Source organism: Heterocephalus glaber, unplaced genomic scaffold (assembly GCF_053883595.1).
Source record: "Heterocephalus glaber isolate CG9 unplaced genomic scaffold, H.glaber_assembly_v1.0 deba00001532, whole genome shotgun sequence".
Lineage (NCBI taxonomy): Eukaryota > Metazoa > Chordata > Mammalia > Rodentia > Bathyergidae > Heterocephalus > Heterocephalus glaber.
In genome coordinates, this window is record NW_028258330.1 from 29525055 (window position 1) to 29540495 (window position 15441).

The following is a 15441-nucleotide window of genomic DNA, read 5'->3' on the forward strand; positions in this document are numbered from 1 at the left end:
AATGAAGAGATATAGCTGGGGGAAGTGGAATTAAGGAACAGACGTGAGAACATGGGCCCCATAACAGACTTAGCATCAGGATTCCTGTCCATAAGACTGTGTTCAGATTCTAGAAGGTGATCCTAGCAGGAGTAGGGCAGTCACTCCCCAAATCCCATGAAAGCAGGGCAGGGGAGGGAAGGGGGGATTTCTAACTCAGGTATTTGGAGCACCATGGGACCCAGAAATCTCTTTGCTCATGAGTAAAGCATCATTATGCTGGGAAAAAAATGATGCTATTATTCAAAAAGATGTATGTTGTGGGAGGGTGGGGGTGTGCGTGCTTCAGGAGAAAAAGTAGGTCCCAAGTGAGATCTGAGGAGGGGGAGGAGGAGAGCTAGGGCTGTTTGTTTTGTTTTCCTTTCTCCCTTGTGCTCAACGGTACAGGATACACGAGGAGAAAAGCACTCAGGGCCTCCCTCCAGGGGGCTGCCAAGATTGTGTAGCAAAGAATAGCTGAAAAACCAGGAGGAAAAAAAATCTTAACATTTTCTTCTAATGGTGTGAACTTTGAAATGCTTTCTGACTCATGTTTTAAAGTCTCTTCAATTTGAACTCATCTTCCCTCGTGTTGTTTTTCACAAAGCAGTAGGCTTAAATCCAGAGATGTGTCAACCAGCCGCTCCCTCCTCTGGAATAAGGAGGCTCAGAGCCTGGGCCCTCTGCTCTTATCCCTGTGGGCAGGGCTACTGTGGGAACCTGACTTTGACCTTCCCACCTTTCCTCGGATGGGCCCTCCACTTGGGCCTGAAGCAACCTTTGCAGAGGGAAGTGGAGGCATTCAGTAATCTGTCCCAGCAAGAGGCTACTCATCTTGCTGCAGGCTATAGTTCCTCCAGGGATCCCTGTTGCTACTACAGCCCTAAACACATCATTGCTATCTGTTGTGGTGCTTTGAATTCTAAGTAACAAAATACAACTCAGCTGACTTAAATAATAAAGGGGATTTATTGGTGTGGAAAGCTGACATCCCAAGGCGCCCTGGTTAAGGACCCTGTTTCTCTCTTGGCTGACCCAAGTATTGGCTTCATCCAAAGACTGGCTTCCAGCAGCAACTGGGCTTCTTGCTTGCAGCTCAAATAGAGTGAGAAGAGACCTTCTGATTAGGCCAACTCCACCGTGCCTACCCTCAAACCAATCACTGTGCCTGGGCTCAGAGCATTCCTAACAAGCTCTGGACAATCAGGGCTCGAATAGTACACCCCGCCCACCCCTGGTTCTACCAAGCCGACAGTCGCCTGTCCTTCTCATCAATGGCCAGCCTTCTGGAGCTGAGCTTCTGCTCCCCTAGACACATAATGACTGTTTCTCTCTTTGTAGGCAGCGAGGGTTAGAGGCTGAGGCAAGAGAAGTCAAGTCCAGACTGATAGACAACAAGGCTGGATTGAGGCTCTGAGGAAGAGGTGAGAACACCTCAGTGGCCTGCTCCTGCTTCTCCTAGGGTCAAGTGCCTTGGCCTCAAACTTCCTGTTGGCCGCAACCAAGCTATTTGGTTCATTGCCCAGATATTGGAAAATTAAGTACTCCACCCTGTTTCCCTGACCTCTCATTTCTCATATCACACACACTTCCTGGATGACCCCACCCAACCTTGCCCTGAGACCCCTCCCACACCCATCTTGCCAGTGGGGTCATAGCTCTGTTTTCTCATGGTCCCACTTGTCCAGTCTCCACAGGGTGGTCTGTCTGGATATTTCCACCACACATTGTAGCTAACATGTCTTCCTGCTGCTGGTTTTCCTCCAAATGTGGCCTTCCTTGGGGAGCTCCTTTAAGTGTTGATGATACCATTGTTCTCTCAGGGCCTGGCAGTTTGGTTTGTGTTCTCATTGCCATCTGGGGCTTTCTCTGGAAGTGTGACAGGTGTGCCCAGGTCTCATGAGGAAGTCAATTTCCAGCCCATTAAAGCCATGGATTCTGTGGGCTGCCAGAGCACCGAGACCAGTGCCCTGTCTCGGAGCCGCCCAGTTGCTTTTAGCAGCACCAGGTGATTCTTTAATTAGACCAAGCAGGGTTTTCTCACACGGGGGCAGGAGGAGGTGTGTGGGTCTATTGGGGGAAACTAGGTCACCTGAAAACCAGCAGTCAAGAGGGAGCTGTCCTGGAGACTTAGCTCCAGGGAACCCAGAAGGGTGAGATGGGAGGGGCTGGCAGGGAGAGCAAAGGCAGAGAAAATATGCTCTGGCCCCTTTTACTGTCCCTGGGGAGACACTGTCCTCACCTTTCTCCAAGGGGCTGGGCAACTGGCCTTAATTCCTTTGCCCAGATCAGGGAGGGCATTGAAGAGATTGCCTCTGTCTCCTTGGGGCCACAAAGGGAGCACTGTGCTGGGAGTCAAGCCCATAGAGTCAGTTGTTGCTCATTGTCTGTGTCCTTAGAGCTGTCACCCATCCATTTCCTTATGCCCCTATTTTGTCATCTATCATCTACATTGGGACCATGTCTGCCTCTTACCCTATTGTATCCTCACCCTTAGCAAAGTCCTTGAATGTAGTAGGTGCCTGATAAATATTTGTCAATGAAAGACTGAGTTCATATGAAAGCTTCTAGGGTAGGGATGTAGCTCAGTGGTGGAGCACTTGCCTAGCAAGTGCAAGGCCCTGGGTTCATTCCTCAGCACAGCAAACAAACAAAACTGTGTGAGTGCTTTTTTTCTGCTTCTCTTACAAGACTGTTGTCATGAGAATCAGCTCATGAGGCAGGTTTCCAAATGTCAGTCACTTATATTTTTTTTGCCAACGCTAAATGCCATCATTACTTTTCTTTACTACTCACTTACTAGTTTTAGTAGGAAATAGATTTATTTTAAAAAAGAAATTTTATATCACTACTACAAATAAACAGTAACTGTGAAAACAAACCCATAGAAAACAAAACAACTTTATTCCATTGTATCCCTGATTCTGTTGTGGGCCCAAAGCTAGGAGCCTGAGGCTGTCCTTCTCTTCATTTACAAGGGAAATTGGCATGGTTATAAAAATGTTAAGGACCTATTAGCCCCAGACTGACACTTTCCTCTGCAGAAACTCTGAACTATTAGAAAGGAAGCGGAAAGAGTATGCAGTGCTCTCTGTGCAGATCCATCTTATGTTAAGCCTGGTCCTGTTCTTCGATAGTTCCCTTGTGTAGGTTCTTTCCATGCTTAGGGAAGTACTTGGCTAAGATGATGGCAGGGAAAGGCCTTTGAAAGGGGTAAAGTACTTTAACAGTGCAGATGATTGATATGATTATTCTTTTTTTTTTGGTATCGGGGATCAAACTCCGGTCCTTGCGCTTGTGCAGCAGGCGGCGAAACCACTGAGCTAAATCCCTGGCCGGTATGATTATTCTTGTCTTTACTCTCAGGATGTTTTGGGGACCTTCTACCTACTAGATGATCAGAAATAAGAATGAAGAAGTGAGTTACCGTATAGACTCTTAAGGCTGAAAGAAATCTTACAGAATGCTCAGGCCAGTCTGACTCCAGTGGAAACTGCCTTTCAGTGAGTGGGGAATCTGCCTAGTTCCTCTGACAGCCACTGAACCATGAGCACCTTTGTTGAATTGCTTTTTGGAGGGCTCTGGAGGTCACTTGTCAAAACTGCTTCCCTGTACCTTGGTCAGGTCTGCATTGGAGAGACTCACAGACCATCTTGCTTTTCTTGTTTAGATTAGACTTCTGGATATTGGAAGACTGCTGAGCTATTCTGCCTAAGACAAGGCTTGCAAACTCAAATGATTCTGGGTTCCAGCAAGTGATATCAAGAGGTCGGGTGGGGGAGTGCTGGGGAGCAGTGGGGACTGTTGAAAATGAGAGGGCGTGTGCTTTATCTAAAGGGCCCTTTTCTGCACCTGCTGGTGGCTGCCATGTGAGCCCAGCGTGGCCAGATATTGAATTGTTCTAAGAAAATCTGGTGTTGAGTATAAAATGTCTAAGCTTTAAATGTTAGCAATGAATTAAGATACTGTAAAATATGGTCTGAACTAAAACCAAACCGAACAACAAACATGAGGTGGACCACAGGGGATCTTCTGGTTAAGTCTGCATCCTAGCTACACTCATCGCTGCTTCCAGACTTCTCTGATCCCTTGGGTGCGGGCAACCTGTGCTCTCCAGGTTGTGAAGTGTGACGGTTTCCACAGCTCCTTCTGTTGTGGTCAGGCCCTCTGCATGTCTTTGAACACTGCCAGAGTCCCTCTCAGCTCCTCTGCTCCTCTCACCTGGTGAGCTCCTACTGATGCTTTGAGATTCAAATCCACGTCCCCTACTCTGGTGAGCTTCCCTGATAACACCAGGAAGAAGACTGATGCTTCCATTTTCTAACTGTGTGATACTCAGTAAATTACTGAATTTCTCTGTACCTCAGTTTTCTTATCTGGAAAATGACAATAGTCCCTACTTATTGGGAGGATTAAATGAATTTATGGATAGGTGACCGACCAGGACCTCTTAATGGGGACGGTCACAGGGCAGGTGTTCATGAACATTGGCTCATATCAGGAAGTGGGGCAAAATAGGCATGTGGTCCTCTAGCTCTAGTGGTCTGACCATCACCATGATGCTATGTGGTTGTGAATTCACCTCTTTTGAACTCCTTCTAAAAAATCAGCCAAAATATCTATCCAAATGGCTAAAATATAAAGCAGTGACAGTACCAAATGCTGGCAGGGAAACTAGATCACTTGTACTGCTGGGAGGAATAAAACTGGTCCAACCCTTCTGCAGAACAGTTTGGGAATTTCTTTTAAAACTGAAGGTGGGCCGGGGATCTAGCTCAGTGGTTACGCCGCCTGCCTCGAAAGCGCAAGGTCCTGAGTTGAATCCCTGGTACCTAAGAATAAATAAATAAATAAATAAATAAATAAATAAATCTAAAGATGCAAGGGCTGGGATTTAGCTCAGTGGTTCTGCCACTTCGAAAGTGCAAGGTCCGGAGTTCAACCCCTGGTACCAAAAAACAAAGACAAACAAACAAAATAAAATTAAAGGTGCAGTTATCAGATGACCCAACAAATGTACTTTTGGGTATTTGCCACCGAGGAAAGAAAACTTATATTCACATAAAAACCCAAACTGGATACAACCCAGATGTTCTCGAGCAGGTGAATGGTTAAACAAATTAGGGTACATCCATGAAATGGAGTGCTACTTGCCAACAATGGGAAATGAAGTATTGATACATATGACAGTTTGTGGAATCTCAAAGGAATGATGCTGAGTAGAAAATGCCAACCCCCAAAGGCTACCTACTCTCAGATTCTATTTACATAGTATTTTTTTAAATGACAAAATTCTAGTTGGGGAATACATTAGTGATTGCTTAGGGCAGGGACAGGAGTGGATTTGGAGGGGAGCTTAGGGAAGGATGTAGATATGGTTATAAAAAGACATGGGGATCCATTTGGTGATGGAACTGTTTCTGTCTTGACTGTGGAGGTGGATACATTAATAAAATTTCATAAAATGAAACACATTCATAAAGGTACCTGTAACACTGGGGAAATCTGAGTGAGATGGGTGAATAAAATAAAATGGGTAGATTGTATAAGTATCAGGTTTCCAGCAGTCATATTGTGCAGTAGGTTTTGAGAATGTCACCACTGGGGGAAGCTGAGTAAAGTATACTGGGACCTTTCTGTGTTATTTGTTACAATTGCATGTGAATCTACAATGATCTCAAAGTAATACTTTTGGTTTGGTTTGGTTTGGTTTTGATAGTGGGGATGGAACTGGGGTCCTTGTGCTTGCGAGGCAGGTGGCGGAACCACTGAGCTAAATCCCCGACCCAGTAATATGTTTTCTTAAGTAGAAAAGGATTGCAAGGTATTCAAAACAGAAATCAAAATGAAAGCACACAAAAGGTGACCAAAGGCAGTCAGCTAGTTTCCTGTTGAGCCTTGACTGGCTTATTTATGTTTGAGGTCAGACACGCTCAGAGCCCTGGGGCCTTTGCCTGTGGGAACTGCCAAGCCAACCCCTTCCCATTTTGCAGGTTTGCCGTCTCATATCAGGGATGGGAGAGACTTGAAGACCAATTCTCATCCATCCTGAGTTTGGGATATGGGTGGGATGTGTGTGTCTGTGTATGCAGGCTGAAGCCAAATCCTGGTCTTTAGCCTCCTTAGGAAGGGTGAGGGCAACAGATAACCCGGGAGATTAACAATGACTTCCTGAAGCCCAGGGGTGTTTGGATCCTCTTTAAGAAAGCAGGCATTTCCACGCCCCTAAGACGTCCTCTGCCTGTGCCCATCTTTCCCTGCCTCCTAACAACTAGCAGCTAGCCTTGCCAGTGCTGCATTTACCTCTCCCTGCCCTTCATCCCCCAAGCTTCTTTCTCTTTGCTATTAGGTGCATAATTTTTTGACCAGCTCATTTTATTCCTTGATCACCTTGTAAATTCTAGGAGGCAAGAGAACACTTTGCAGGTGGGAAGACAAGCTTGGAGAGGTTCAAGAGATTGTCCTCAGACCTCTTTCTTTTGCATCTGTGCTGGCATGAAAATCAGTTGGTGTGAAGGCTATGTATGAAATTCTGCTGACCTCATGTTGTTTGAGACTCGTGAGAGGAAGAGGCATGCTTTTCTTTCTTTCTTTTTTCTTTTTCTCTTTTAAAGGGTATCCAAAGAGGGAAAGTTCAGCTAAGATTGTCTAGATTCCAGTAGTTTGGGAGTTATTAAACTTTTATCTTTTTAACATTATCTTTTTAAATTTAGAATCCCAACGAGCTTTTGTAAATTTTTATCCATCAATATTTAACTGAGATTTTAAAAATACTATTAATTCCTTAAAAATAATAAAGCTTTTATAGCAATAAGTGACACTGATGGAAAGAATATCTGTTTCCAAAACAGCAACAAAAATTAGTGAGGAAAAAAAAATTAGTGAGGGAAGTGCCATTGTTTTACATTTTTTGCAAATCTCTTTATTTAATATCTGGATTTTCATATCTGTGTCTACACTTAATCTGTTGCAATGCCACATGTCATGAAGCTTTGGGAACCACTGTATACTTGTGAGATGATAATGGAAAAATTTAATAACATCTTAGTCAATCTATCTATGCAAATAGTTTTGACCTTGTGGACCTCTTGAAAGGGTCTCAGGGATTCCCCACAAGGTTCCCAGATTATACTCTGAGGACCCTTGCAGTAGTATATTCCATCCTCCCGTTTCTTTCTGATCCTATCTCTCTTGTCTCCATAACAACTTGCATCCCATGATGAGCCGAACAAAACAGGCTTGTGCAGAAGTATCGGATATTCATATTTCTGAGGACTCGGCTTCTCTTTGGATGCTCATGTGGTCTCCAGATTTTCCGGGTTCTGCAGCCCCCATCATGTTCCGAGTCTCCAGGTAGTCCTCTGGCTCCAGTGCCTAACCCCTCAGAGTACGATGTAAGCAAGCTGGAGACATGGCTCCTGCTGGGTGCTTGTGGGGGAAAGGCAGGTAACCATGGCTGTCTCAGAGCTTTCTGGAATGGCAGAAAGGGTTTCTATCCCTGCTATGTATCCAGTATAGCAGCCCCTGGAAGCATGTGGCTATTGTATACTCGAAATGTAGCTAGTGGTATTGAGGAAGGGAGTCATGTTACTTAGGGTTACTTTAATTAGTTTAAATCCAAAAGGCTACACGTGGCCACCCCTTCCTCAGCACCTTGGGAACCTTGCTGGTACTTGCAGGCTCCTGTCCTGGAACCAATGGAAAGAAACCCTCCAAAGGGTTTTGAACGTGGGGTGGTGGGGAGGACACCGTCACATCAGCATTTTCGAGCCTGAACAGCATGTCACTCTATGTTTCTCTCCCCACGCCATAGGCCCCACCATGAGGCCCCAGCCCCTCTGGAGCTCGCGCGCCCCCCTGGCCCCGGGTGCACCGTGCTAGCCCCACCAGGGTGTGGGGACGCGCGGCGGCCATGGCCAGCCACGTGGACCTGCTGACCGAGCTGCAGCTGCTGGAGAAGGTGCCCACGTTGGAGCGGTTGCGCGCCGCCCAGAAGCGCCGGGCCCAGCAGCTGAAGAAGTGGGCGCAGTACGAGCAGGACCTGCAGCACCCCAAGCGCAAGCACGAGCGGAAGCGCAGCGCGGGTGGCCGCCGTAAGAAGGTGTCCTTCGAGGCCAGCGTGGCCCTGCTGGAGGCGTCGCTGCGCAACGACACCGAGGAAGGTAAGTGGCTGGGCCTCAGGCCAGGGCCTGGATTCCGGGTCTACGCAGCAGAGGTGGGGGCTGGGGCTGTGTGGGGCCTCTCCAGAGGACAGGCAGCACCGCCCACCTTCCTCTTCGTCTTTGCCAGTGGATATTCCTAGGAAAACTTTGGCTTTGTTTCTTAGACATTTTTGTTGTTGGAAACAAGGATTCCAGCCTTTGACTAATGAATGCCGTAATAATTTTCCTTCCCTCCCACAAATATTTACTGACAACCTACTTCCTGCACATTGCTACTCTAGATGGAGGATGGATAAGCTGGATCGAATATCTCCTCTCCAAGAGCTAGATGCTCGTAGGACCTTTCCTTTCTTAAGCCCTTCCTCTGTGTGGGCCCCTTGCCTGGTGCCCTGCATGCTTCTGGTTTCACTGGTCCCCACTGCAGCAGATAAGGTGTAGGAGGTGGTTAAAAGCACAGATTGCGACTTCTAGACATCCTGGGGTACCTATGTGACATTGCCAGTAGGGCTTAATAATAGAATCTGCTGTAAGGGCCAGCTGTGAACATTAAATTAGAAAATATTTGTAAAGTTCTCTTAGACATAGTACCTCATGCTACATGGTTATAAATATTTTATATATTATGAATGTAACATTTATTTCACTAGATCGATATAATATAGTTTATTATAATATAGTTGACATCATCATAGGATGTCCATAAAGCCTAGAAACGTAGACAAGTATGCATACTCCAGGTTGTCTAGGACATTTTCTCTCTATAAGTGAATAAATAAATGTAAACATGTTCATGTCCCTGTAATCTGTTTCCAAGTTGTATAGGTTCCTACACTTGCTGTATTTTATTGGGTATATTATTATTATGGGCCCCATGATCCAGATATCACTGTACTCAAGAGCCACTCTTGACAACATTCATTTTACACATGAGGAAACTGAGACTCAGAGAGCTTCGGAGCCTTGGCTGAGGTGGTAGAGCAGGATCCCCAGGACCCAAGGTTCTGTCACTGCCCCCATGGCTTTGTAGGTTTGCCTGGAATGGTAAAGCTTTGTGGTGGCTCCATGATGCCCCAGCCTCCTTCTCTGGGTGTGTTCTGAGGAGTCACCCTGTCACTGTGGCCGGGCTTTGTGGGCACGTCCTGTGATACCCCCAGCAGCCTCTGATTCCTCCCTGGATGCTGAAGCCTAACTGGCTACTCCCGGAGATGCCCCACACATTTCCTGAGCCCTCTGCACATCCTCCGGGGCCTGTGCTAAAGCAGTCAGTGGAAGAACTGAGGGATGCTGGCACTTACAACACAGAAAGGTGTTGAGTTTTACAGTTCGAGCATCCTTACTCCCAAAAATCTGAAATGTGAAACATTCCACAACTGGAACCATTTTGGGAGCCTACCTGATGCCACAAGTGGAAAATTCCACATGTTGGACTACAGTCAAAGTACAGATGTGCTAAAGCTACTGTATAGAATTGCCTGAAGGCTGTGTGTATCAAGTGTGTGTATCAATGTAAAACAATTTCATTGGGTTCCATCCTTGAGATATCTCATTATGTATATGCAAATATTCCAAAGTCTAAAAACAAATCCAAAATCTGAAGCTTTTCTGGTCCCAAGCATTTTGGATAAGGGATACTCAACCTCTGCAAACACAATTCTGTTTTCATCCTGTAACTGGGGCTCTAGAACATGAGCAGAGAGGTCCATTCCCAGAACCATTGGACTGGAAACAGCTCCGCTAAGAGCCTGGGGTGAGCAACCCCCCCCCCCCCCCAGGCATGAAGTCTCAGGCTCAGGGACGTGGCCTTGAGGCTCCTTCCCACCTGTGCTTTCCCTGATGACGTGGCAGTGCGTCCCACTCAGTGGGCGGCTCATCATGATGTCTAATTTTTGACAGAGGCATTGGTTCATCAGCTCTTCTCTCCCCACTCATCATTTACTCCCTCCTTCCCTGACAAAGCCTCCTTCCCCTTCCGAGGGGCTTCTCTGGGGCTCTGTGAGCTGGCTGTGTGGCATCTCCCCTTGATGACTGTCACATGTGCTGATTAGAAAGAGCACTGGGCATGGAGTTCAGGGACCAGTCCTCCCACCTCCCACCTGTGACCCTGAGCAGCTTGTTCCTCTTCTCCAGGTCCAACTTCTCAGATGTGTAAAATGGGGTCTCGAACACTTACCTACAAGAAGGTGTAGCAGAATTGGAAAAGATCCAGCAAAGATACAGGGTAACTGAAAAGTTACCCTGAGCCATGTATCAGTACGGTGGTAATTTAAACACATTTTTCTTTGCTTTTTTTGCAGACTTTAATGTTTTGGAGAACTCAAATACACACAAACATATTCTTCTTGTAAAAATCAAGCACACCTATAACCCCAGGTACTTGGGAGGCTGAGGGAGAGGGATTATAAATTCCAGGCTAGCCTGGGGAATTTAGCAAGACCCTGTCTCAAACCAGAAAAAGGGCTACTGCTTAGTAGGAGAAGCACTTGCCTAGCATATATAAAGCCCCGAGTTCAGTCCCCAGCAACACACACACACACATCAAACAACATATACACAAAGCACCAAGTCTTTGTTCCTTTCTTCCTTCCCTTTTCTACGATATGTCAGAGTGATATGTTTCCTTCCAGGCATTTGCTCGTTTATCTATGTATTTGTGGACTTGGAGAAATATAGAACCAAGTTTCTTTTTCTTTCAAACTTTTATGTAAGTGATGACATCTTGAAATTCTGGATATATTATTCTGCAGTTTTTCTTTTTTTCTTTTCACTCAACAGTGTATGTTGGAAATATTTTTATGGGCAGTGCAATAGATTTGCATTGTTTGTTTTCACTGCTGTGTAGTATTCTGTAGTATGGTTTCAACAGAATTTTTGCTTATTGATGGCCATGGAGATTACTCCAGTATTTTTGCTTTTGACATAGTGAATGCTTTTTGCACACATGCAAATAGTTTAGGACAAAGTGGAAAAATAGAAGAGCCGGATTGAAGGGTATTACATTTAAATGAGAAAAATGCTAGACCCCGTGGGCTGTGCCCTGGCTCTGGGGACAGCCAAGTGAGGGTGGCAGGGCTGGAGCCCTGTGTACTGTGCCCTACTGGGAGCAGGGTGAGGTGAAAGGTGCCCCTGCGGTCCACAGGTGGCTGGTATAGGTGGGCGAGGCTGCCATCAGTCAGCCTTTGATCTTGCTGTGTTGTGCTCCACTTCCTGGCAGCCTGACAGCCTGCTGCTGCTGCCTGGCTGGTTACAGCTTCTCCTTGTGGTGTTTGGGAGGCTGCTGGGGTGTCAGATCACAGTGGGGTGGGAGCGTGGGGGCAGCTCCCCCTCACCCTTGAGCTCATAGCATCCTCTGAGTCAACCTTTCTCACCTGCCCGGGGAATGTGAGTTGTTCCCCAGACAGGCAGCACTGGGGAATGCGCTGAATTCCTTCTCTGGCTCTGCAGTGCCCTAAGACGACGTCGTTGACCTTGGACCTGCCTGAGCCCCACCCTCACTGCTCCTGCATCCTCTCATTGGTCAGCCAGCTCCAGCCCCTCCTGGCTCCTCCCCTGTACTCCCTCCCCTTCACATATGTGGGTTCCTCTATCTGAAGCACTCTTTCTCTGGCTGACCCTTCTAACTCTTCAGGTTTGGGTCCAGCTTCTCCTCTGGGGAGCTGCCTGTGAGCCTTTTCTCTACCCCACCTCATCACTAGTTAGAGCAGAAACTCAGTCCCTAGCTGATTAGTGGGCAACAAGGAAGTGTTAGGCCCAGGGTACAAATTGCAGTTTGTCCTCCCGGATTCAAATCTCAGCTCTACTGTTTGCTAGCTGTGCATTCTCAGGGAAAGTTACTTAACTCCTTGGTGCCTCGGTTTCCCCATTTGTAAAGATGAGGATGATAATAATATACCTGCCTTGTAAAGCTGTTGAAGGGTTAGAGTTGGTAAATGATGAAATGATATGATAAAAACTGGTAAGTTATATGAATTGTTGTTTCTACACTCTCTATTATTCTACATTTATATAATCTCTTATTATTATGTATTCTGATTGTCGTTTTCATGATTATTTATCAGTTGCTGACTTTGTACCAGGCACTGCTTCCCACATGTTAGCTCAGTTAATCTTCACAGCAGCCCTTTGAGGTTACATAGAAAGTCAAACCCTATTTTTAAAAGATAGCTTGGGGTTTAATTTACATATCATAACATTTGCCCATTTTAAGAGTACAATTCAGTGGTTTTCAGTTAGTTTACAGAGTTGTGCTTTCCCTACAACCTAGTTTTAGAACGTTTTTATCAAAAGAAGCTTCTTGCCAATGTGCAAGAAGGGTCACATTCAAGGGTCCCAGCCCCAGCCTCAGCCCCAGGCAAACACAAATCTACTTTTTGCCTCTCTGTGTTTGCCTCTGCTGGACATTTCATTTACATGGGAGCATGCAATGTATGATCTTTTGTGATTGGCTTCTTTGCTTTAGAGTACTGTTTTGAGGCTTCTCCCAGGTGGTCATACATGAATGCTTGTTCCTTTTTATTGAGTAGGTGTACCACATTTGGTCCATCCATTCACCTGTCGGTGAACATTGCCATTCTTGGCCATGGTGAACAGTGCTGCTGAGAACCTATGTCTGCAGGTCTTTTCGTGGACATTTGTTTGCATTTCTCCTGGGTGGTTACCTTGGAGTAGAATTGCTGGATCACACGGCACATTTATGCTTAACTTTTATTTATTTATTTATTTTTGGTACCAGGGATCGAACTCGGGACCTTGTGCTTGCAAAGCAGGTAGTGGAACCACTGAGCTAAATCCCCAACCCCTTATGCTTAACTTTTAAAGAAAGGATTGAAATGTTTTTCTAAATTGGCTGCACTATGTTATGTTCTCAGACCTGTTTTACACGTGAGAAATTGGAAGCTCAGGAAGGGTAAGGCACTTGTCAAGGTCTCACAGGGTGTAAGTGGCAGATCCAGGACTCCAGCCCAGGTTAGCTGTCTCTGAAGACCTGGCTTTTAAGCACCAGTCTGTCCAGACACTTCCTGGTTTTGGTTTTTTCTAGTAAACAAGACAACCACTTGGTGGTTGTAACCTGTGTATCTTTTTGGCTGTGTGAACCCTGGTGTTTCTGCTGGCCTCAGGCCCTTGGTTTGGGGGTCTCCAAGAAGCCCTTTATCTCTTAGCCTTCATTTCTTTTCTGGGCCACAGTAGCCCAGGCTTTTTTGAAACCACTGATGTATGTTATTAGAACTTCTGTTTTTCTCTCAGAATGTGTAGTGGAAACTCTGTTCACATTAAAAAGAATGAGTGATTCTTCTGTACTCTAAATTTAACCCAAGTGTTATTCTCAGGGTAAAGGTTTTCAAACTTTTTTTTTTAAAGCAGTAGAAACTTTCCTTTAAATTAAATATTATGCAGAAACCCACTACTGTATGTAAAACCAGCTGGAAGAGCTATTCTGACCGCTGTGGGCTGTGGAGTGTTGAGCCTCTCCATTCAGCCCCTGTGGACCTCTCCCAAGCCCAGGCCATTGGTGGGCACCTGGGCTCTGAATCCTCCAAGGAAATGGCTCTGACTTTCACTTTTGATGATTTGGGAAAAGGAAGCTTCTTCTCTTTTCATATAAAAATACTATTTCCTTGTAGAAAAATTTGAAAGTATAGAAAGAGATGAAACATTAAGAAGACAAAATTACTCCTACTCCCATTGAACTCCAATAGCCAGTGATAATGTTTTGTTACTATTTTATCACTGAAACGAACAGTGCTTTCCCTTGGGGTGATTTGAGGAAAGTTTAACACAGGAGGAATTTGCAAAGATTATAGGGGCCTGTCACTCAACCTTTGTTCCCCCCACCTTTTGCAGTGGTAGGAATCAAACCTAGAACTTTATGCATGTCAGGCAAGTGTGTACAACTGAACTGCACCCCAACCCAACATTTTTATTCTCTGTATTTTCTAAAAACTGAGAACCTCTAAGAGCTTTTGTTTAACAAGGTTCTATCTATTGATATTTACTGGATTAGAAATTAAACGTTTATTCACTTATTCAATCAAAGCAATAAACCCATTACTTTTGTACTAATTGTTGTTGCATAGCAGATGAACTCACAACTTAGTTGCCTGAGACAGTAAATATTTATAGTTTCATAAGATTTCCATGGGTCAGGAATCCAGGAGAAGCTTAGCTGGGTGGTTCTAGTTCAAGATCTCTTCAGGTTGTGGTGTCCTCAAGGCTCAGTGGTGGCTGGAGGACCCCCTTCCAAATAGCTGCACTCAAGTGGCTCTTGGAGGGGACCGCAGTTCCTTGCCATGTGAGCCCCTCTTTTGGGTTGCTTGAGTGACCTATCAAAGTGGTAGGTGGCTATTTTGAGAAGGGTGATCCAAGAGCTGGAGGAAGCCACCACACTGCTATGGTCTGGGCATCATATGTCATCCTTTACTCTATATTCTATGCATTAGAAATGATTCACTCAGGCCAGCCCACACTCAAGGAGAAGGGAATTAAGTTCCATCTCTTGAAGGAAGAGGAATTTTGGACATGTTTTCAAACCACCACATTAACTTAAGTATTTTTATGAAAAATAGTATTTTTGAAAGCAAAAACATAATGAGGAGAATCACTTTGTTTTATACTTGGCAAATCTTCTTAAGTTCAGGCATCGTAGAAGACCCGTGTGTGCATCTCTTATCTGCTTTTGCACTCAGTCTGTTGTGATCTGTTATTTAGGTTGAAGTAAATGAAGAAAATCTTACCACATACAGATGTGTATTTGGAAAAAGGAGGAAATAATTGATATTTTAGATAGTTGTGGGTATTCCTTGATACTGCATCTAAACTCAACAAGTGGTAGCTTCTTACAGGTTAGTTGCAATATGGACTCTGAGACCATTTTGTTTTTTGAATTTTCTTTCTCTGTTACATTAAAATCTATTGGTTTGCCTTGCATTTTTTTTGGTGCTGGAGATTGAACTCAGGACCTTTATGCTTGCCAGTTGAGCGCAGAACCACTGAGCTAAATCCCCAGCCCTCTGCCTTGCATTTTGAATGGCTCTTTACTATGTAGACTTTTTAAAGATCATGTATTTGTCTGTTAGAAAATACATGGGCCGGGGATTTAGCTCAGTGGTTTCGCCACCTGCTGTGCAAGCACAAGGACCCGAGTTCGATCCCTGGTACCAAAAAAGAAAAAAAGAAAATGCTGGTTCTGAATGGTAACACATTTCATTATATAATATAATTTCAGCACCAATCTCACCAGAAAATTCTTTAAAAGTTCATGATGGCT

At 45.1% G+C, this 15441-nt stretch overlaps 1 protein-coding gene across 2 annotated transcripts in view; it reads left to right on the forward strand.

The window, feature by feature from the left end:
- Positions 1 to 15441, forward strand: part of Ppp1r16b (protein phosphatase 1 regulatory subunit 16B) — a 96289-nt gene that overhangs the window by 18353 nt on the left and 62495 nt on the right. For both annotated transcript variants that reach the window (XM_004867770.4, XM_004867772.4), the window contains exon 2: positions 7832 to 8180. In XM_004867770.4, the coding sequence (XP_004867827.1) occupies positions 7931 to 8180 (250 nt within the window). In that variant the 5' untranslated portion in view covers positions 7832 to 7930. The remainder of the gene's footprint in view (positions 1 to 7831; positions 8181 to 15441) is intronic.